The 19,719-nt window shown below is 62.4% G+C and overlaps 4 protein-coding genes across 14 annotated transcripts; 2 read left to right on the top strand and 2 right to left on the bottom strand.

Annotated features, from left to right (window-relative positions):
- Window positions 1-1,139: 1,139 nt before the first annotated feature.
- Window positions 1,140-4,845, bottom strand: IL11 (interleukin 11). Of its 4 annotated transcripts, none has more exons than XM_069551969.1 (5): window positions 4,691-4,845; window positions 3,364-3,536; window positions 3,110-3,196; window positions 2,842-3,003; window positions 1,140-1,780 (listed from the first exon to the last, which is right to left on the bottom strand). In XM_069551969.1, the coding sequence occupies exons 1-5, from the start codon at window positions 4,695-4,697 to the stop codon at window positions 1,610-1,612; spliced, it is 600 nt and encodes a 199-aa protein (XP_069408070.1). In that variant the 5' UTR covers window positions 4,698-4,845; the 3' UTR covers window positions 1,140-1,609. The 4 variants fall into 4 exon arrangements, with proteins under 4 accessions (XP_069408070.1, XP_069408073.1, XP_069408071.1 ...); XM_069551972.1 differs by lacking the exon at window positions 4,691-4,845 and adding an exon at window positions 4,524-4,607; XM_069551970.1 differs by lacking the exon at window positions 4,691-4,845 and adding an exon at window positions 4,555-4,606.
- Window positions 4,846-7,427: 2,582 nt separating this feature from the next.
- TMEM190 (transmembrane protein 190) lies at window positions 7,428-11,014 on the top strand. Of its 4 annotated transcripts, none has more exons than XM_069551979.1 (5): window positions 7,428-7,955; window positions 9,375-9,410; window positions 9,731-9,856; window positions 9,934-10,018; window positions 10,108-11,014. In XM_069551979.1, exons 1-5 carry the CDS (start codon window positions 7,943-7,945, stop codon window positions 10,343-10,345), a joined length of 498 nt encoding a protein of 165 aa, XP_069408080.1. In that variant the 5' UTR covers window positions 7,428-7,942; the 3' UTR covers window positions 10,346-11,014. The 4 variants fall into 4 exon arrangements, with proteins under 4 accessions (XP_069408080.1, XP_069408081.1, XP_069408078.1 ...); XM_069551977.1 differs by having other exon boundaries at window positions 7,795-7,955; window positions 9,375-9,459; XM_069551976.1 differs by lacking the exon at window positions 7,428-7,955 and adding an exon at window positions 9,193-9,290.
- A 226-nt stretch (window positions 11,015-11,240) lies between these two features.
- On the bottom strand, window positions 11,241-15,466 carry TMEM238 (transmembrane protein 238). The gene is made up of 2 exons (XM_069551981.1): window positions 13,795-15,466; window positions 11,241-11,368 (listed from the first exon to the last, which is right to left on the bottom strand). The coding sequence occupies exon 1, from the start codon at window positions 14,339-14,341 to the stop codon at window positions 13,802-13,804; it is 540 nt and encodes a 179-aa protein (XP_069408082.1). The 5' UTR covers window positions 14,342-15,466; the 3' UTR covers window positions 11,241-11,368; window positions 13,795-13,801.
- A 527-nt stretch (window positions 15,467-15,993) lies between these two features.
- On the top strand, window positions 15,994-18,762 carry RPL28 (ribosomal protein L28). 5 transcript variants are annotated; one of them, XM_069551961.1, is made up of 5 exons: window positions 15,994-16,081; window positions 16,361-16,499; window positions 16,582-16,705; window positions 18,347-18,465; window positions 18,629-18,762. In XM_069551961.1, the coding sequence occupies exons 2-5, from the start codon at window positions 16,419-16,421 to the stop codon at window positions 18,716-18,718; spliced, it is 414 nt and encodes a 137-aa protein (XP_069408062.1). In that variant the 5' UTR covers window positions 15,994-16,081; window positions 16,361-16,418; the 3' UTR covers window positions 18,719-18,762. The 5 variants fall into 5 exon arrangements, with proteins under 5 accessions (XP_069408062.1, XP_069408061.1, XP_069408063.1 ...); XM_069551960.1 differs by having other exon boundaries at window positions 15,996-16,081; window positions 16,411-16,499; XM_069551962.1 differs by having other exon boundaries at window positions 16,051-16,210.
- Window positions 18,763-19,719: the final 957 nt, after the last annotated feature.

The following is a 19,719-nucleotide window of genomic DNA, read 5'->3' as shown; positions in this document are numbered from 1 at the left end:
TCAGAATACCCCCTGCAGACCCAAACTAGACAACCCAGGGCCCTGGGAGGGTCCCTCTGGGAGGCTATAAATGGATAATTAAATCCAAGGGTTTCTGACTCTTAAAGAGGGGGAGGCTTCAGTTACAGTCCCCACTTGCCAATGACCCTTCTCCCTGCTGCCAGGGGCTTCAGTTTCCCTGTATCTAACTTGTGTCTGTGGTAGTGGTTGCCATATGTGGTTACAACGAACTTGTACTGGCCCAGTGCTGTACATTCGGACATCAGGTTTGGATTGAGCCAGACTGGGCAGAGTCAAACTGACTCTCCCTAGCTGTGTGGCCTTAAACGACAGGATTCCCCAGGAGCCTGTTCCCTCCTCTGTAAAATGAGGGGGGTGGGTCCCAGGGAGTGCCAGGAATCTTGTAAAGGAAAGCCCACACTTAGGGCCTGGCCCACAGCAGGCCTGCAATGAATGGTCATTCTTGTCCCTTTCTGAGGTCTTTTGGGGAGGGTGGGTGCTGCTCCTCTGTTATTCTAAATATAGTGTTTATTTTCGTTTTTTAATGTGTCATGCAAAATACGTGGTCATTGTAAAAGTTCTGGAAAATACAGAGAAGCACAAATAATGAAAGTCACCAGCAACTCCACCCCCACCTTCTACCTGAGCTGGCCATTGCCAACATTTTGGCTTATTTCCTTCTAGGGTTTTAAAATAATCCGTATATCTATCTCTATCTAGCTCTGTGTGTGTGTTTACGCACACACAATGGGAATCACACAGTGGCTTGTAGCCCTCTCCTCCTATGCCAAAGGCAGGCTCTGTTAACATCTCTCTTCGCGGCTGGCGTGTTCTGTCACATAGATAGGCACTATAATTTATATAACCATCCCCTACTATTGGGCACCTAGGCTGTTTTCAATTTGCTGTTGTAAACACTGCCATAAAGGACAGCCTTGAACTTGCAACTTTGCCCTGTACTAGTAAACTTCTGGAATCTTCCATTAAATATTTATTGAGTGCCTATGAAGTGCTGGCCACCAGGTGAGGCTCAGCAGTACTAAGAACTCATGGTCTCTGGGGGTGACCCAGAGAGTAGATGGTCCCCCCCAAGGGACCCCAGCATCGAGCCCCCAGCCCCCAGAGAAATCACCTCTAAGTGGATGTGTATGACGAATTTAATTCCCCCTTCTCCATCTCACAAAGGTTTCTCACATTTTTGTACAAAAACCCAGGCCTCCTTTCCCCCTCCCTGCCCACCCCAACATAAAAAGTTAATAGTTTAATAAATAATAATATGCTCCTGCCCAGGCCCAGAGGGGTGGGGGTCAGGGAAACCCTGTGGCCAGACTTCTTAGAGACCCACGAATCTGAGAGCCAAGTTCCTTCCTCCTCAGGGACCCTGGAGTGCACCTGCCTCCCACCACCCCTGTTAAATAAATAAGTATAAATAAGGCACAGATGCCCCTCTGCCCAGGTCTCCGGGGGACGGATCCTGGAGGGATCGTCTCTAACTAGGAGAGAATGGAGTCGGGGGAGGGGGGGATCCTCTGACCACCAAACTCCATCCCGAAATAAATAAATAAATAAGATCTGGCTTTGAACGGCGCCGGTGGCTCTGGGCGGAGGGTCACAGCCGAGTTTTCAGCAGCAGCAGGCCCCGCACGGCCCAGTCGAGCGTCAGCTGCAGCCCCCCCAGTATGGCGTGGGCTGCCCGGATGCCCCCCCAGGCTGAGGCCGGGGGCGCAAGGGGGGGTGCCGGAGGGTCTGGGGGCGCCTGGGGCAGGGCCAGGCGGGACATCTGTCAGGAGAGGACAAAGGGTTAGCGTCAGGCCAGGGGTGCAGTAGGGTGTCTGAGTAAGGGCTTGGGGGTTGTTTGAGGCCTATGCTGAACCAGGGTTGGAGGACCAGGGGCCTATTTCCACAGCGTCTTGGGGCTGGAAGCTGGGGTGTCGGGGGAGAGTCCTGCAGGATGCTGAGTTCAGAAATTTGAGGATGGGGTTCCAGAGTCAAGTTCAGGGGGCTGGGGTGGGTCTGTAAGGTCAGGGCTGGGATCCTGGGGCTAAGGTCTTAGATGTGGGATCTCTGGGATCAGGCTCAGATACTCAAGGGTGAGGGCTGGGGCCTCCAGGCTGGGGTCTCAGAGCTGAGAATCGGAGTCTGAGTTCCAGGGCCTTTGGGCTGATGTCCAGGAACTGGGGACTGAAGTCTTACCACCTCAGGGTCTTGGGTCTGGGGTTTAGAAAGTCAGGGTCTTGGGGTCTTAAGGGGTCACAACCTAGGTCTGAGCTCTTGGGGACTCAGGGCTCAAGGTCTGGGGTCTTCTCATTGGAGACTTCAGGATCTAGGTCCTTGGGGTTCTTGGGGTCAGGATCTAGATCCTTGCAGAGCAAGGGTCTCCAGGCTGGTTTTGAGTCAGAGCTCATCCTTATAGGGTCTGAGGTCTTAAGGCGTCAGGATCTTAGGGCCAGGGTGTGTGTGGGGAGGGGGGGTGGGTCTCAGGGTCTGGAGATTCAGAATTTCCTGGGCTTGGGGTCTGGAATCTTCCTGTCTTGGGGCCAACGTCTCCAGGTCTTGGGATGAGGGTTTGGACTCTCAAATCTTAGGACATCAGGGTGGGAGACTCAGAGTAACAAGATCATGGGGTCCGAGTCTCCAGGTGACAGTTGAGTTTCCAGGCAGGACTTCGGAGTCCGGGGGCTCAGGGACATGGGGAGAGGGTCTCAGAGTGCCCTGGAGTCTGGGGGCTCAGGGACACGGGGAGAGGGTCTCAGAGTGCGCAGGAGTCTGGGGCCTCAGGGACACGGGGAGAGGGTCTCAGAGTGCCCTGGAGTCCGGGGGCTCAGGGCCAGGTCATCGTACCAGGAGCTGCAGCCGGCGCAGCAGCCGGTCCAGCCGGGCCTGCAGGGTGCCCAGCTCGGGCTCCAGGGTCCGCAGGGAAGGGCCTCCTGAGCGTCGCAGCCACTGCACATGCCTCAGGTAGGAGAACAGGTCTGCCCGCAGCCGCGTCAGTACTCCGGGGAGCTGGGGGCCCGGCGGGGGAGGTGGGGGCGTCAAGGAGCGCCTGGCAAGCGCCCACACCGGCCCTCAACCCCCTGCACCCGCTCCACTGGCCCACCCCCGCCCTTACCTGCAGCGCTCCCAGAGCCCCCGCACTCATGGCCAAGGTGGGGAGCGAATCCAGGCTGTGGTCTCCGTCAGCTGGGAATTTGTCTCTCTTGGGGGGAAAAGAGACCGTGAGAGGGACCCAGACCAGCTCCAGGGGGTCCTTCCTCCCCCACCACACGCTCCTGACCCCCTTTCCCCCGACTCGGCCACCCTGGTAGCCCAGAAGCCCTCTGGTCTCGGTCCTGGCCCCTGCCTGTCCCCTGCAGGCTGTCCTACCAGCTGTGCGGCCAGCTGCCGAGTGTCCGCCAGGAGGGAGCGGGTCAGGAGGACAGCGCTGTCCAGCTCAGCTCGAGGGTCCGGGGAGGCCCGCGGCGGGGCGGGCGGCGGCCCCGGGGCAGCAGCTCTATCGGGCCACAGGCTCAGGGCGGCCAGGACCAGGCAGCAAACACCTGGGGAGGTGGAAAGGTCGGGGGAGAGGGTCTGGGCAGCGGCTCAGCCCCGACCGGGGGTCTGAGGGAGGAGGGGCTGGGGTGCGGGTCCTGGGTCCCCGGGCGGAGCGCCCAGGGCTCGGCGAAGGACCTGGGCGGGTTTCCCTCTCCCTCCCCGGCTCGGGCTGCCCCGCCCGTCGGAGCAGACGCGGCCCCGGGGCGGGTAGACGGGCCGGGCGTCTCCCGTCCGCCCCCGGACGCCGGAATCCGGGCCCCGGGGCGGGGCACGGTCGGGGGAGACGCACAGGCCAGGACCTGCCCCCCTCCCGGGGCTCGGGAGCCCGAGCCGGACCGAGAGCAGGGGAAAGAGACCCGGGGGAGACGGAGCGGCCGGAGGAGCCCCCGCGGGGGCCGGCCCCAGCGGGCCGCAGAGTCGGCGATGCCCCGCCGCGCACCTGGGCGGCGGGCGGCGGGGAGGCGGGCGCGCCGAGCGCGCACGCGGCGGGCGGAGAGGGCGCCGGCGGCTAGGTGCGCTGGGGCCCCGGGCCGCCGCCGCCCATCCCCCCCCGCTCCGCCCACCTCGCCTGCCGGCCAATCAGCGTCCCCCGGCCCGCCCCGCTCCAGCGGCACGCCCCCGGCCCGCCCCCCGGGCCCTCCCTGCCCGCGGTCCGTCGGTCTGTCCGCGTTCGTCTGTCTCTGCTGTTTCTGTCTGCGCCCCTGCGTTTTCCTCTCTCCTCCCCTTGGCTGGGCGCGGTGGGAGGTGGGGGGTCCGCTCTGACCTCCTGGGGCCCTCTGCCTCAGTTTCTATCCTGGAGCCTGTCGGTTGGGGTCCCCGGGTGTCTGGGGCCCCCTGACGCCCCGGGGGTCCCGGGCCCTTCGGGCTCAGCCCCTGGCGTTTGTCTGCCTGTCCGTGGGCCTCCCATCTCTGTCTCTTCGCCTGGCGCTGCCCCGTCTGGGTCTCCGCGTCCCTGACCCGGCCTTGCACCCCTCCCGCTGCCCGTCCCTTGCCTAGGCCCCCTGCGCTCCCCGAAGGTCCTACTCGCTGCGTCTCCGCCTCCCCATCGCTGCCTCGCGCTCCTCCGACGCTCTGTCTGCTCCCCACCCTTCCAGCGACGGTCCCTCCCTCCCCGTCCACCCCCCCCAACTCCCCGCTCCAGGAACTTGAACCAACTTACTGTTCATGTCCCCACAGGGCAGGGATTCCCCAGGGCAGGGGGCAGGGGGCTGGGGGCCTTTAACCCTTCCCTGTCCGCTGCCGTGGGAGCCCTGGGGGTCAGCTGGGCCTCGGCCTGGGGAGGGGAGGCATGTGCGTGTGAGCAGAGAGGGCCGCGGCAGTGAGGGAGTGTGCACGCCTGGGGGGTTATATAGGGGGCCGAGGCGGGCGGGCGGGGGGCAGGCGGCAGGGGAGGGCAGCCTGACACATCCTGACTCACCCTCCCTGCCTGCCTTTTCCATTCAGACGGAGCCGGCTGCCTCGCAGGGCTCACGCCGCCGCCGCTCTCGGAGGAGGGCACGGAAGGAAAAGTTGGAAAAGTTGAAAAGGGAAAGGGGGGGGTGGTCGGAGAGGGGCTGGTGAGGTCATTGGCGTCCCCTCCCTCCACCTCCTCGGCCGGCCGCCGGGGCAGACACACGCTGCTGAGAACGGGGCCTGGCTGCAGGGCGTGGGGGGGGGTGCGGGTGGGCCCGGGCTGGCAGAGAGATGGGGAGATGGGGAAGCTGAAGATGGGGGCTGGAGGTGTGAGCGCACAGACGCTTTTAGGAACACAGAGAGAGGGGGCTGCAGAGACCCAGACCCAATCAAGGAGGTCCAGACACACAGAGAGATGGGCCGCAAGACAGCGATGGAGCATCTGAGATGCAGAGAGAGACACAGAGATCTCCCCAGAGAGACAGAGACAGCCAGAGAAAACCAGTGGAGAGAGGTGAGGTCCAGGAAGCGACACAAAGACAGCAGGAGAGATTTGGAGAGACCCTCCCCCCAAAAAGGAAAAGAGACAGAGACAGGTGTGTCCAGAAAGGCGAGGCAGGGCAGCAGCAAACAGAGACACAGGCAGGGTGACAGAGATGCAGCCACCCCCAGGGGCCGAGGTCCCAAGAGAGGCATCTGCTGGCAAGCGGTCAGCCATGGGGACCGATGGGGAGGGGGGCATTCTCCCAGAGACATGCTGGAACGTGGAGAGAGAGGACCAGAGGCACAGACAGGGACCAGGGGTGAGAGACACCCAGCAGGTGTGGGACCTCGGACACGTGGCTTCACCGTGCTGTGCCTCAGTTGCTCTGTCTGTGAAATGGGGACCCCCCAGGCACCCTCCCCAAACGCCTGCGCAGGGAGACAGTGAGTTCACTCCTGTAAAGTCACAGTCAACTCTCAGCGGATGTGAACCATTGCCATTCTCACCACTGATGTTTTATTAACATATCCAGGGAGACAGATACAAAGATGTGGCCCCTAGGGAGATGGAGATGGGGAGACAGGGAGAGAGCTGGGGGTGGGCAGGGACAGGAAGAACATGTGCAGAGAGGCAGAGAAGCGGACAGGGGCTGGAGCCGAGGGGGACACGGATTCCAGGGGGCAGTGGTGCCAACACAGACGCACGTAGACCGGGGAGCACCAGGGGTACGGAGCAGAGGTGGCCCCCGGGGTTCATGGCAGGACGGAGTGAGGGACCCAGACAGGAGCCCAAGCCCCCAGGAGCACCCCCCAGGATAAAGGTAGCAAAGGAGGACGGAGGAACGTGAGAAGTCAAAAGGTGACCAGGACTGTCAAAGGTTCCTGCAGAGCACCCCCCACGCTGCCCCCAGACTGTGCTGAGCGGCTGCCAGGGGGACCCTTGGGATGCATGGTGGCTGGAGGCCTCCTCCCATCCCCCACCACTTGGGGGGCGACTGCTGAGGCCCCCGGGGAGGTGAGGTCACAGCCCCCCACGGTGGGACATGACCTCATCGCCTCAGGTGAGAGCTCCCTCTGCCTCTCTCAGTCTGCCTGGCCACCCCTGCCAGGGCCCCCCGGGGGGCCCTCCCCAGCCCCCGCAAGCGCTGGGACCCAGGCCTCTGACCACTGGGTCTCCGCCCCTCAGGGGGCCTGTTTCCGGCTGAGTCAGCGTGGGGGGCCCGAGGCTGCGTCAGTGAGGGGAGAACTGACGTAGCCCCCCCCCAGACTGGCGGGGCCAGCCAAGGTGACTCAGGCCACCAGCCTGGGGGATGGCCTGGCCCGAGGGGGTGTGGGGGCCTGGGCCTGGGGCCAGCCTGTTGGAGGGCAGCCCCTCCACTGACAGGGGGCAGGACAGGGGAGGTGCCAGCCCCCACCCGCTGCTTCAGCCGAGGATCACAAGAATGCACCCCCAGCCTCCCCCCTCTCTCTCGGGGATCCAGACCCCCAGCCTCCACCTCCTCCTTCACGTCCAGGAGCCCAGCTCCCAGCTCCCTCCTCCTGCAGACCCAGGTGTCGTCCAGGCGTGAAACCCTCCTTTCTCGAAAGGAAGACGGAGAGAACTTGTGGGCACGCTACAATCTGGGGAGTGCAGTCCGGAGTCCGGGTATGGGTCAGCAGCCCGCGCCCAGCGCCAGCGCCAGCCCCCTCCTCGGCCCCCACCTGAGGGTGTGGGAGTCATCTCCCCGCCCAGGGTAGGGGGCGGGCTGCAGGGGGCTGGTGGGTTCAGGACGGGAGGGTGGGAGTTCTCAGGACTCCTGGATCTTCCCCGAAGCTGGGGACACTCGGGCCACTTCTGCGGAGAGGCAGAGACAGACCCCAGGAAAAGACATGGTGGAGAATCACAATGACAGGAGATGACAGTGAGAAACGGAGGGAGACGGGACCACACTGAGGCACCAGAGAGAAAGAGACGCAAACAAGCAAAAAGTTGGGGCCCACAGAGAGAGGAGCTCAGGGGCTTAGAGGCAAAGACCCGGAGAGACAGAGGGGATTTGGGCGCTGAGGGGTGGTCACAGACGCGGGAGGGGGGGTGAGATGCCGCTGGGAGATGACAGGCCCCATGGGGTCCTTGCTCATGGGCTGGCCCCCGGCTGAGGTGGAGCTGGCCGGTGTGAGGTCAGCAGGTCCGAGGCTGTGTGTGTCCGTCTGTCTGTCCCTGGGGGGTCCTGTCTGGCCTCTGGGGGGTGACGGGGCAGGCGGGCCGCAGAGGCAGCCCAAACCTGTCATTAGCGGTGAGGGCCGTGACGGTGGGCCCCCCCAGCCCCAAGCCGCGGTCCAGGGCGTGCGGCCCCGCCCCCCACCCCCTCCTTGATCCCTGAGGAATCCCGGGAATTGGGAAGTGGGTCCAGATGATGTTGACACAGGAAATGGTCAGCAGCTGCCGGGCCTCAGCTCTGCAACCCCTCTGACCCCCACCCCCGGCCCCCTGCCGAGCCCCTCTGACCTGTGTCATCTCTGACGAAGGCAACCCCAGGCCCACTCAGCACCCACCAGGATGTTTACAGGAGGTGAGGAGGCCGGGAGGCAGCCTCACAGGGCTTCTGGGGAGGGGGCTCTGGACTCCTGGTCAGCTGCCCTCAGACCTCGGCCCTGCCCCCTGCACCCTCAGACTGAGTCAGGACCCCCCGGGGCCACCTCTGTCAGACCTGAGTCAGGACCCCTGGCCCCTCCTCCTCAGACCCAGGGGTCCAGGCCCCCATCCCCTCCCCGCTCAGACCTGGGGGTCCAGGACCCCATGCCTCCTCCTCAGACCCGGGGTCCAGACCCCAGCTCCTCCCTTAGACCCAGGGATCCAGACCCCCAGCCCCTCTTCCCTCAGGAACACAGAGGTCCAGAACCCCAGCCCCTCCCCATTCAGACTCCAGATCTGGACACGAGGACAGGCCACTCCAGGGGCAATGAGCCCCATCCTCCCTGGCTGGGAGCTGAGTGCAGGCTCGGGGGAGAACTCAGGGTCAGTCCCCAACCCAGTCCCCAGGTCGGCCTCCTTCCCCACCACTGGGGAGCTGGACCAGAAGCCTGGGGACCCCAGCTGGGTGTGGTTCCCCGTTTTCGGGTGGAGAGACTGAGACACGCTAGACGGGGCTCCTTTCCTATGATCCCCTGCCCCACCAACCAGGCCTCAGAGCTCTTGGATCCTGGGGGGCCCAGCCCTCTGGTTGGTTACACATTCCCCACTGGGGGCCTGGGTGCTCTTGGGACCAGGGGGCGCCTGGGCAGGAGCTGTGTGGCCTGACCCCCATTTTCCTCATCACCCTCCTAGGTCTGGTTGCTCGGGAGCCTCCCTAACAATGGGGCTCAGTGAGGTCCTCTGGGCCTCAGGCCCCCCACCCCTGGTTGCTAGGGAGGGCATCCTGGTCTGAGGAGCCTTTGGGCCCCCTGGGCCTTCCCCTCAGGCATCAGTTTACTAAGCAGAGGGAGGCCTTGGCAAGAGGACTCGGGGTGCCCACTCTTGGGGTCCCCTGGTTGGCAAAGGGGAGATGATTTAGACTCCCCCTTGCTTTGCAGCCGGGTTGCTGAGGGGACTCTTCTAACACCAGGGACCCATCCCACCCCCAAGGCCCCTTCCACCTGGTTGCTAAGGAAGCAACTCCCTAGCAACCAGGAGTGACCAGGCCAGTGTGACCCCCCTTTTTTGCTTCCCCACTGCTGAGGGGGGCTCCCTAGCAACAGAACTTAGAACTTCAGGGGTCAGGCAGGGAGGTGGGCGGGGCCAAGCCGGTTGCTGGGGTGATGGCCTTCAGGGTCCCTCCCCACAGAGGCCCCAGGAGGCTGGGGAGGCAAGATGGTGGGCTCTGGGATCCCAGCTTTGGGTCTCCTCCTGCTCATGCAGGGCTCAGCAGGTGAGGGCGCTGGCAAGAGGGTCGGAGGGCGCAGCCGGGGGCCTCCTCAGCCTCCAGTCTCGCACAGGGCTCTTTCTTTCACAGATGGGAATGGAATCCAGGGATTCTTCTACCCATGGAGTGAGCAGTGGAGGACACCCGGGGTCCCTCCAGGGACAGAGAACCCTGGGTCTGAGGAGGAGGGGCTGGGGGTCTGAGGGAGGAGGGCTGGGGTCTGGACCCCCGGGTCTGAGGGAGGAGGGCTGGGGTCTGGACCCCCGGGTCTGAGGGAGGAGGGCTGGGGTCTGGACCCCCGGGTCTGAGGGAGGAGGGCTGGGGTCTGGACTCTGGCTCTGACAGAACAGGGGCTGGGGGCCCGGGCTGGAGTGGGCTCTGGGCAGGCGGCCTCGGGCCCGGCCGTGGGCTCCGTGAGGACGCTGCCCCTCGTGATGGGCCCCCAGGTTGTGAAGGAGACGTGTGGGACCGGGAGAGTTGCGGGGGCCAGGCGGCAATCGAGAACCCCAATCTCTGCCTGCGTCTCCGATGCTGCTACCGCGACGGTGTCTGCTACCACCAGCGTCCGGATGGTGCGCGGGGAGCCGGGGCCCCGGGGTGGGGGCTGGCGGCGGGGAGCCCTGGGTCTCACCGCCCCCGCTCTGCGCAGAGAACATGCGGCGGAAGCACATGTGGGCGCTGGGCTGGACGTGCGGCGGCCTCCTCTTCCTCATCACCAGCATCTGCCTGTTCTGGCGAGTGGGGCTCGGGTGCGGGAGGGCGCCCCTAACCCGGGCATGGGGGCAGGGGTACGGCGCGACTGACGGTGTCCCTTCCCTGCCAGGTGGGCCAGGCGACACGACATGCTGCGGCTGCCCTGGTTCCTGAAGGGCAAGTGCAACCTGTCCAGGACGGTCTCTTTGTTGTCCAAGGACCGGACTCCGAGTGAAAAGAAGACGCCCTCTGTCGGCAGCATCCCCACCGCCCCGCCCACGGAGGGGACCCAGGATACCTCTGGGGGCACTGAGGGGGAGGGGACGGAAGGGGGCGAAGAAACGGAAGGGGGGGACGAAGATGATTAGGGGCGCCCCCTGGAGGGGCCCCTCAATACAGACTTAGCACAGAGATGCTCAGTCTCTTTTCTGAGAAGCATGAAGCAGAGGGCGCGGTGCTGGGAATGTGTGTGTGTGTTTTGGGGGGGTCTTGGGCTGACCGGGGGGGGGGGGGGCGCTGCGCTGTGATCACGGGGGATGCGAGGGGACAGGCGTTTGGAATGGGAGAGGCCCTGGGGTAAGTGCAGAAGATCTGAGCTGAGAGGTACTTGGGCTAATGGGCACCCTGAGTTGAGTGTAGGTCCCAGGCTGTGATTAGTGGGGGTCTAGACTGAGGGGGTGGGGATGAGTGGGGGTGGCCTCAGCTGAGACTCCAGCTGGGCTGGGGGGGCCGATTCACGGGCAGCCGAGCCCCTCATCTGTCCTTCTGCCACTGTCTGACAGTCTCTGCTGCCCACCCGCCAGCCCATGGGATCCTGCGGCCCTTGGGCCAGCAGCAGCTTGCCCCGCTTCCCACCAACGCTGGACGACTGCAGCCCTCGGCCTTGGGACGGAAACCTTCCTGGAAGCTCCTTATGGTTGAAGACTCATCCTGCCTGGCCCCCTTCCTCCCCTCTTCCTTTCTCAGGAGACAGAGCCCACACCAGCCGACCCTCCACATGTGTTTTGTGTTTTCCCCAATAAATATCTTACAGTCTTTGTCCCTCGTCTGCCTCTCCGGGCACCCCAAACTAACCGAGGACACTGGGCTGCAGGAGGTCTGGATGGGGGGTGGGTCTGGGCTTGAGATTCTGGCCTCCCTGCACCACCCCACCCTGCCCCTGGCTCCTGTTCCCCCTCCACAAGGGGGTGGCCTGGACAGCTGGGCTCCTAGGGCCCCTCCCCCTGCTCCAGCAGCATCCCTCCCCAGACAGACATGCAGTGCTGGGAGGCAGAGCCGTTTATCTGGGGCAGGAGAGATGAGAGACAGGCAGGCATATCCTGGTGGCCAGGGGCTGCTGGGTGTGGCAGCGCATCTCCGTCGGGCGCTCACAGCTGGGGCCACGCGTTCATCTGCAGGAGGGAGGGTGGGGTTAGTGGCTGCCCGGGACCCCTGCATCCCGGGTCCACCACGCACAGCCAGGGGCCCCTTTCTCCTGCTTCGGCCCCTCACAACAGACTCATATTTGCTTATTCAGTGCTCCTCCGTTCTTCGCGGCCTGCTGTGCAGCAGCAACTGCGCCTTTAACTCAGCAGACCCCAAGGGTACAGGGTGGGGGATGAGAGGCAGGCAGAGGCTGAGAGAGGGAGAGGGAGGTTGAGGGGCCCACAGAGGGACAATGATACAGAGGGACATGGGAGATGGACTGTGACAGACACAGGGACACAGAGAGGCAGAGAGAGATGACACGGGGGAGAAATGACACGGGCTGAGGCTATGCCTCTCCATGGGTTTTGGTCCCAGAGGCAGAGAGGAGCGCCTGGAGTCCCACCCACAGTCCCTCTGTTCAAGTTCCAGTTCCTGTCTTTAGGGTGCTGGAGCCACCTCACCCTGCTCGTGATAGAGTTCTGTCTTGGGACAGGCCCATTCTCCTTCTCAGAGGGGCCTAAAGTCTAATCAGCTTGGCCGCCAGTTTCTGGCAAGTGGTTCTGGCAGCAGAGGTCCACCACAGCTGGGTTAGACTTCTGGGCAAGGTAAAGTGTTTCCAGGGGGTAATGTTAACCACTGGTGGTTATTTCCGCATGGTATGTTAAATTGTGTGTCAGCTCATGCTTCGTCTACGCATACATTTGTTCATCTTCAACTGTTTCCGCATCTGAACCACAACATAGCATATGATCCGGGTGACTATTCTCGAAATTCTCTCTCTCTCACACACACAATGAGGTATATAACTAGCATCCTTCTGGTTGCAGAGGAGGAAAGTTAATTCATCACCAATAGAGAATGTCGTAGGACATGGATTTAATTCCTTTATGGAACCCCTCATTTGGGAAACTGGTTCGGTCATCCATCCATTGCTCCACTTACCCATTCACCTACCAACCAACCCTTTCATCTGTCCTCTCATCTGTCTGCCTACCCATCTGACCCAAATCCATTCAACTACCCATCCACCTAACTGTCATCAATCAGTCCCACCATACTGGGAATTCCCTGGAGGTCCAGAGGTTAGGACTCAGCACTTTCACTGCCGTGGGCCTGCATTCAGTCCCTGCTCAGGAAGTTTAAATCCGACAAGCCACACAGTGCAGCCAAAAACAAAATTCCAAATCCCCCACCATATCCATCCATCCACCCACCCATCCATCAACCAATTCATCCATCCATCCATCCATCACTCATCTATCCATCCATTCATCCACCCACCCACCCAATCATCAGCCTCTGACTTCCTGAGTTCACTCTTAGCTGGAGACACCAGAGACCCAGATCTTACCCTCTAAGGTCTCCCTCTTGGGTGTGAGAGACAGTATCAGCACACACACACACACACACACACACACACACCACATGGCAATATAAACAATAAAAGAGGGTAACTCAGACCATGAGAAGACCCAGAAAAAGGCACTGAAATCGGAGTAGGATTGTAAAAGACATCTGGTAAACTTTCTGTGCAGCGTGAAGACTACAAGTGCGCCCCTGATGAAGGTGAAGGTGCGGACAGAGGCCAACTGGTGCGAGACATCCCAACCCTGACGGACGGGGGTGGGGGGCAGGGGTGTTATCATCACTGCAGAGAAGGCAGGAGAGTGGGGGATACACACAGAATGAGTGGCTTGGATTCAACCAGAGGGCAGCAGGGAGCCACAGCAGGTCTCTGCACTCCGGAGAGTACAACAACTAGCCCCCCCGGGGCAAGACGTGGTACCTTTGGGGGACCTCAGTGTCCTCCCTGGGATGTCATGGTAATATTAGTGACCTCAGAGACTGGTACACTGGGAGGACTGGATGGGAAATGAGAGTGGGTGTGCCTGAAGACTGCAGACACTGGGACCAATATCCCCAAATATCCAAGGAGCCGACAGTGACTCTCCAGCCCTCGTGGCTGAGATGTGTGTGTGTTAGTCGTTCAAGTCATGTGCCACTCTTTGCAACCCCATGGACTGTATGTAGCCCACCAGGCTCCTCTGTCCATGAATTCTCCAGGCAGGAATACTGGAGTGGGCGGCCACGCCCTTCTCCAGGGGATCTTCCTGACCCAGGGATCGAACCAAGGTCTCCTGCCCTGCAGGTACTCTTCTTCACCATTTGAGCGACCTGGAAATTCCCACGTCTGGGGACGGGCTCTCATTTGTCTCTCCCGGCCTATACCCACGCGTACTGTCTCTGGGTCTTGGTCCTCTGGTCTCTGTGCTCTTCGCTTCTCTCCCTCCTGATCTTGACCTCTATCTGTCTCTCTTCCCCGCGTGTCCCTGTCCCCTTCTCTCCACTTTCCTGTCCCTTTGACGTCTCTTCCCTCGTCCCCGCCCCGCCCCGCCTCCCCACCCCTCACCTCGGGCTCACTCGGTGCCCGCTCCCGCCGCCCCGGGCCCAGCCTCCAGCGAGGCGAGCTGCAGGCGCACGCGGCGGGAACCGGCGGCGGGCGGCGGGGGCGTGCGGGCGGCGCGGCGCGCTCCCCGGGAGCCGGGCGCGGCGCGCCGGCCGGCGGCGGAGGAAGCCGGCGCCGACCAGCGGCGGGAGAGCTTCCGCGCGAGGCGGGCGAGCGCCGAGGGCCTCAGGCCGTAGTCGCGCTCCAGCTCCTGGCGCGAGATCTCGATGTTGCCGGTGTACCAGAGGATCCAGCCGAGCAGGCTCAGGAAGACGAGCAGCGCACCCGTGTAGATAAGCAGGTCGCCGAAGTCGCGGCCGCGCACCTGCAGCTGCGCGAACACGCCGGTCAGCAGCGCCGCCATGCCCGCCACGTCCAGAGCCACGGCCAGCAGCAGCGCCATCCGACAGCGGCCCAGGCCGGACGCCAGCCCCGGCGCGCCCGCCGCCGGGGACGGTGCAGCGCTCGGCGGGGTCCCCGGCGAGGTGCACACGGCCGGCGCCGCCGCCATGGCTGGCTGGCTCTGACCCGCGGAGAGAGCGTTCCGCGTTCCGGGTGCGGTCCGGGGCGGGGTCAGGGTTCTGCGCCAGGTATGCCCAGCGCTCTCCTAGTCACCTGGGCTGGGCCGGGTGTGGAAGGGCCCGGCCCGGGGGCGCCCTGGCCCTCAGGAGCCGATGCTGGGGCCGGCTGGGCGCACAGGTTAGTGTGGCCCGAGCCCCCTGCGCCCCCAAGGAGTCTGAAGCCGCACGTGGTCCAAATTTAGGACTTTCTGATGGAGGCACCATAAGGAGCGGGGGGAGCCCTGGCAGTGTTTCTCTGCCTGCCTCCCGCGCCTCCTGGGCAGTTGCCCCCGCGGTGGGGACAGATGGGGTCAAAAAACAAGGATCAGACAAAGCCCTGGGCCCTCAGGAGGAAGCAGGGGATCGGCAGAGCGCCTTAAGGGATGGAAGTGGGCACTTATTGCCTGCCTGCCGAGGTCGCCTGTGTGGTCCGGAGAGAATGATCCCAAAGACAGAACGGTGGATCGGACTCACAGGAACTCTGTTGCCACCATCAGATTTAGAGCACTCCAATGGAAGGAGCAAGGCAAACCCCAACGTCCCTGTTTGCTCAGATTTCTCCTGGGGCCTCGGGACTGTCGGGACTCATTAGGGGCGAAGTCCAAGGACAAGGAGATGGACAAAGCCTCTGCCCTCGAGGAGCTCCTGGACATAATCACGAGCTGTCCTGATGGAGGTGACATAAGGCCCTGTCAATCCTGTTCACTTGGGAGCCTCGCCAGGCCCTGTGCTGGCCAGGCTGCAACAGAGGTGTATCAGGCGAGGCTCCTTCCCCTTAAGGAGGACCCCGACAACAGAAAAGAAAAGATTCATAAAGTGTAACGGCCGTGAACGGTGCTGGTGGGAATGGGGCGCCAGGCCGCAACGCACAGGGAAGAGGGGAAACAGGAATGGAAGCTCTAAGCGAACCAGAGGTTTCGCAGGCAAACCTCCTCTCCTCCAACACAACTCGCCCTTAGAGGAAATCCACGTCCCCCGAGGGTGGTGGACTGCGAGAAAGTTTCGTCCAGCTTCTCTCTAGACTCACAGGGTTCAGGCGTTGAAGAGGGGCCGGAGGAAGGCGAATTGAGAGAAGGGGCTCCCGGGGATAGCCGAAGCTTTCCGAAGGTGGCCGAATGGAGACCGAGTGTTTCCGAAGCGATCCGAAGTGGGCAGGAGGCAAGAGGACGGACGGCGGCCCTCCTTCCGAAGGGCGTTTCCGGAGAGTTCCGAAAATGTCCGAGCGGGCTTGCTGCCTTCGTCGGGAATAGCCGACGGTCTACGAAGCTGGAGGCCCTTGAAGTCCCTGGAACTGGGGTTAAACAGTGCACGCACTCACAGGTTCATTTATCAGACAGACGTGTACTGAGCACCCATACTGTGCCAAGCATTGGGTGGCCATGTTGGAAAGAAGTCGCTGAGGAAGGGGACTTGGGGGGGGGGGTCTCTGGAGCGAGACTTGTTCGGAAATCCGACCGTGGAGTTCCTAGGACACATGAAGGGTCCTCCCTAGCGGAAGGCTTCCGAAGGGCCCCGAACGGTTAGCGACTGGCTGGCGGAAATAGCCGAACCTTGACGAGCTGCCTCGGAGGCGGGGGGAGCCGACCGCACGCGCGTGCCCAGACAGGAAGCGGAAATGCGTGTCGGTATTAAAGGCGTCGCCCCGCCCCCGGCTTGCCTCTTTCCGTCTCCGGCCGCCGCACCGAGAGGAGGTGAGTGGAGGCCTCTTCCTCCTCCCGCGTGCCTAGCCCTCGTGCCCGATGCCCGTGTTTGTGCCCTGGCCTGGTCGCTCTCACCGCGCCCCTCTCGTTCTTGGCTGCTTTCCGGCGCTGCCGCCTTAGGTCTCTGGGTTCTCATCGTCTCGTCCCCTGTAGTGAGTCTCGGCCGCCTGAGTTCAGCCCCGCCTGGCAGACTTCTAGGCGCCCTCGGCCCACGTGGTGTCCCCCCCTCATTCCCCGCGACCCCCCAAAACACCTCTTTTCTGTGGTCAGGTTTCTGCCTGCTGCTCTCCTGACGGTTCCCCGCGCCCCTTTCCCCGCAGTCGCCGCCATGTCCGCGCATCTTCAGTGGATGGTCGTGCGGAACTGCTCCAGCTTCTTGATCAAGAGAAACAAGCAGACGTACAGCACCGTAAGTGGGGCCCCGACACGTCGGTCGGAGGGAGGGGCCTGCACTATCGCCCCTCACGACCGCGATGCGTTCCCGTTCCCAGGAGCCGAATAACCTGAAAGCGCGCAACTCCTTCCGCTACAATGGGCTCATTCACCGCAAGACCGTGGGTGTGGAGCCGGCGGCGGACGGCAAAGGAGTCGTGGTGGTGATGAAGCGGAGATCCGGTGAGACTTTACCCTGGCTGGGCCCAGGCAACTGACCCCCATCCGGCGCAGGGGGCTGTGGCTTTTCAGTGTTGGTGCTTGTGCTGTTGAATCAGAATTCCTGGGCTCGGGGTGTTTGCTTGGGAGGCTGGTTCCTTTCCAAGCGAGTTACACGAGCTCATCATCTGAAAAGTGGAGCAATTAATAGGACCTGAGTCAGGACTACAAAATTGCTGCTGTTTGATGATTTTTTAAGAATAAATTCTTGAAGCACCCCAGGTGGAGGTGGGCGTTAGTCTCTCCAGAAGTGGGGAAACGGAAGCAAACGGGTGAGGGACCGACCGTTATTTCCCACATGTGGAAAGTGAAGCTTCTGAAGCAGTAGATTCCAGTTGTGGCTGGAGGAGCGCAGAAGGAGGTCTCAGCATTCCACTACCCCCGTCCGCCGTAAACTGGTTTCCCCCACAGACTTGCTCTTCAGACTCTTAGAGGGGGGTCAAGGGGAGGAGGGGTTTCTGGATAACAGCTGAGTTAGTGTAGCCCACCTTCAACACTTGCTTTTAAATGGGCGCTGGGTTTTATGACAGACGAACGAGTTTTTCCAGGTCCCTAGTTGATTTCTCTGTGGGTTTTGACCTCTGTGTCCTGTTCAGTGACAGCACCAAGCACAGCTGCTGCCTCGTGGTCTCAGGGACAAGGGTTAACCTCTCTTGCCAAGAGTGCAGCCAGGGGCAGCCAGTTGCTTATGCTGTTAGGCTGCCCAGATCCCCACACTCTTGAGAACCCTGTTCTGGGGTGCTGGGTCCCCAAAACCTTGCTTTGCCTTGTTGGTGGCTCGCTCTGGGCTGTGAGAAACTGGGTTGACCTGAGGGGGTAACGTGGGCTCCCTTCTGGGGTCAGCGAAGGCTAACATCAAACCTCCAGTGTGGTACGGGGTCCTGGGCTTCTTGGGGGCACCCAGAGGCGCAGGATGCAACCAGGACCCCATCAGCTCTGAGGCACAGTAAAGGGGGGTGGGGTTTCGTTTCCATCCTGCCTGGGCAGTAAAGGGCAGACTCCAGCTGTGTGCAGGTGAGAGGCGGGTGCTCAGCACACACACCCAGACGCTCACACCGCCCAGACGCTCACACCGCCCCGCCCCCCCACTGCTGCCCTTCCTCCTCCAGTCCCTCCTGTGGCTCCAAATCACCCCTCATTGATCAGGGCCAGGCCTCAGAGCTCGGCCTTTTGGATTCTTGTTGCCCAGACTGGTAGCTTGGGCCTGGGAGGGTGTGGACATGAGAGGAGCAGAGCTGCTTTCTGGGGAGCACTCACTACCTGGCCCATGCGGTGCCAAGTGCCTGCCTCGCTTGGGTTCGGACAACTGCTGTGCACATGTGACCTTACACGTGAGAGTCCACCTTTTGTCCAGTGAGCTGAGCAGCGTTGTCTCCGGGTTGGGGTAGGGAGGAGACACCTGCATCGGTGCAGGGCCTGGCCTGTGGTTGTCGCTGTGATTGCTCCCTAAGTGGAGCTGGGAGATGAGGCAGCCTCCTGCACTCAACACGGCCCAGCCACTCGGACTCTCTGGGTGGGATTCTGCCCTCACAACAGGTGTGGGCACCGACATTCCAGACCCCTCCTCTGACCCTTGGGGCCCCTCTTCTCCCCATTGCCTGCCAGGCCAGCGCAAGCCGGCCACTTCCTACGTGCGGACCACCATCAACAAGAATGCCCGGGCCACCCTCAGCAGCATCCGGCACATGATCCGGAAGAATAAGTACCGCCCGGATTTGCGCATGGTGAGCGGGGCTGGACCCGTGAGGCGGGCAGGGGCCCGGGGCACCTGGGCGGTGCTGCAAGGGGCAGTCCTCTCCTGACTGTGGAGCTGGACCTGCGCTCTGGGAATACAAGGTGGGGGGCACAGACTCCCAGGGAGGTGACCTGAGCCCGCCTCGCCTACAGGCCGCCATCCGCAGAGCCAGCGCCATCCTGCGCAGCCAGAAGCCTGTGATGGTAAAGAGGAAGCCGAGCCGCCCCACCAAGAGTTCCTGAGCCTCTGGCCTCCCTTCCTCAGAGCAATAAAGCTGTCAGCCGCCTCCACCTGCATTTTCTGTGCAGCCGCGAGTGCGTCCCTGCTCCCATCTGTCCCCCAGGGACTGCTAACGCCACAGGTTCCCCAGCATCTTGGGTCTGAAGGGCCAGCTCCAGGCGGGGGGCCTGAGTCCATGGCCCAGCGTTTCTACCTGTCTGGTGGTTGGTGCACATTCAGACACTCGGGAAACTAGGAACTGCACGTGAAATAAAGCCTGTAATCATCGCAGCACCGCACGCTGCCAGCGCATGCTGAAGCTTCAGGATAGACCTATGTGGAAGTTCCTGGTCTCCAAGTAGTGTCTCTCCTGAGGGGTGGGCATCTGGATGGAGGCTCAGCGCACCTCCTGTTTGGGTAGTTCTGTGGCCTGTGAAGGTGACGTGTGTGCTGTCTGGGACCCTGGCTGTGGACTGTTGTTCTCTGGGGTGGTCTGGAAGCCCCACGAGGAGCTGTGGTGGGAAGGAGGGGTGCAGACTGACCCTGCCCTCAGCTGAGGGTCCTGGGTAGCCCACAGTCTCCAAGGGGACCCTGCAGGTGTGAACTGAGGATCTTGGGACTTAGGGGTGGGCAGGGCCCACTCGTTCCTTGGCCTTAGGTTCAGGGCCAAGTGCCCATCTGGGAAAGGAGCCTGCCTTTGGGGGCACGGGGAAGGAAGGCAGGACATCCTTGCACAGCCTCTTGGCTAGGAACCCGCCTGGCCAGCCGTCTGCCTCCTGCTGCATTGGGAGTGAGCCCTCAGGCCCTACAACCCTGACTTCACCTGCTGCCTCAGATGCCTGCCCCCGCCGCGCGCAGCCCCCCTCAGCTCTCCCTGCTCGCTCTGCGGCAGAGCCTGCCTCCAGCCCTTGGCAGGCGCACAGCTCTGCCTCTAGGGTCTGTTTGCTGGGTCTGAAGTCGGTTCTGCTGCGGGCTTCCCGGTGTCTGTTACAACCCGGATGTAGCACCTGGGTGCCTCCCGGGC

The sequence above is a fragment of the Ovis canadensis genome, chromosome 14, assembly GCF_042477335.2.
Source record: "Ovis canadensis isolate MfBH-ARS-UI-01 breed Bighorn chromosome 14, ARS-UI_OviCan_v2, whole genome shotgun sequence".
In the NCBI taxonomy this organism is placed as follows: domain Eukaryota; kingdom Metazoa; phylum Chordata; class Mammalia; order Artiodactyla; family Bovidae; genus Ovis; species Ovis canadensis.
Note: the sequence above shows the minus strand (reverse complement) of the source record. Positions and strands in the feature narration are given on the sequence as shown.

What these genes read in the sequence shown, in the direction of transcription:
- IL11 (XM_069551969.1), bottom strand. An exon ending in GGCAGCTGGCCGCACAGCTG is followed by an intron (nt 3,197 to 3,363) that starts GTAGGACAGCCT and finishes TTTCCCCCCAAG; the next exon opens with AGAGACAAATTCCCAGCTGA. An exon ending in TGCGCCGGCTGCAGCTCCTG is followed by an intron (nt 1,781 to 2,841) that starts GTACGATGACCT and finishes CTCTCCTGACAG; the next exon opens with ATGTCCCGCCTGGCCCTGCC.
- TMEM190 (XM_069551976.1), top strand. Translation starts at nt 9,233, where the DNA reads ATGGTGGGCTCTGGGATCCCAGCTTTGGGTCTCCTCCTGCTCATGCAG. An exon ending in GGGATTCTTCTACCCATGGA is followed by an intron (nt 9,411 to 9,730) that starts GTGAGCAGTGGA and finishes ATGGGCCCCCAG; the next exon opens with GTTGTGAAGGAGACGTGTGG. An exon ending in ACCAGCATCTGCCTGTTCTG is followed by an intron (nt 10,019 to 10,107) that starts GCGAGTGGGGCT and finishes CTTCCCTGCCAG; the next exon opens with GTGGGCCAGGCGACACGACA.
- TMEM238 (XM_069551981.1), bottom strand. Translation starts at nt 14,341, where the DNA reads ATGGCGGCGGCGCCGGCCGTGTGCACCTCGCCGGGGACCCCGCCGAGC.
- RPL28 (XM_069551960.1), top strand. Translation starts at nt 16,006, where the DNA reads ATGCGTGTCGGTATTAAAGGCGTCGCCCCGCCCCCGGCTTGCCTCTTT. An exon ending in ACAAGCAGACGTACAGCACC is followed by an intron (nt 16,500 to 16,581) that starts GTAAGTGGGGCC and finishes TCCCGTTCCCAG; the next exon opens with GAGCCGAATAACCTGAAAGC. An exon ending in GGTGATGAAGCGGAGATCCG is followed by an intron (nt 16,706 to 18,346) that starts GTGAGACTTTAC and finishes ATTGCCTGCCAG; the next exon opens with GCCAGCGCAAGCCGGCCACT.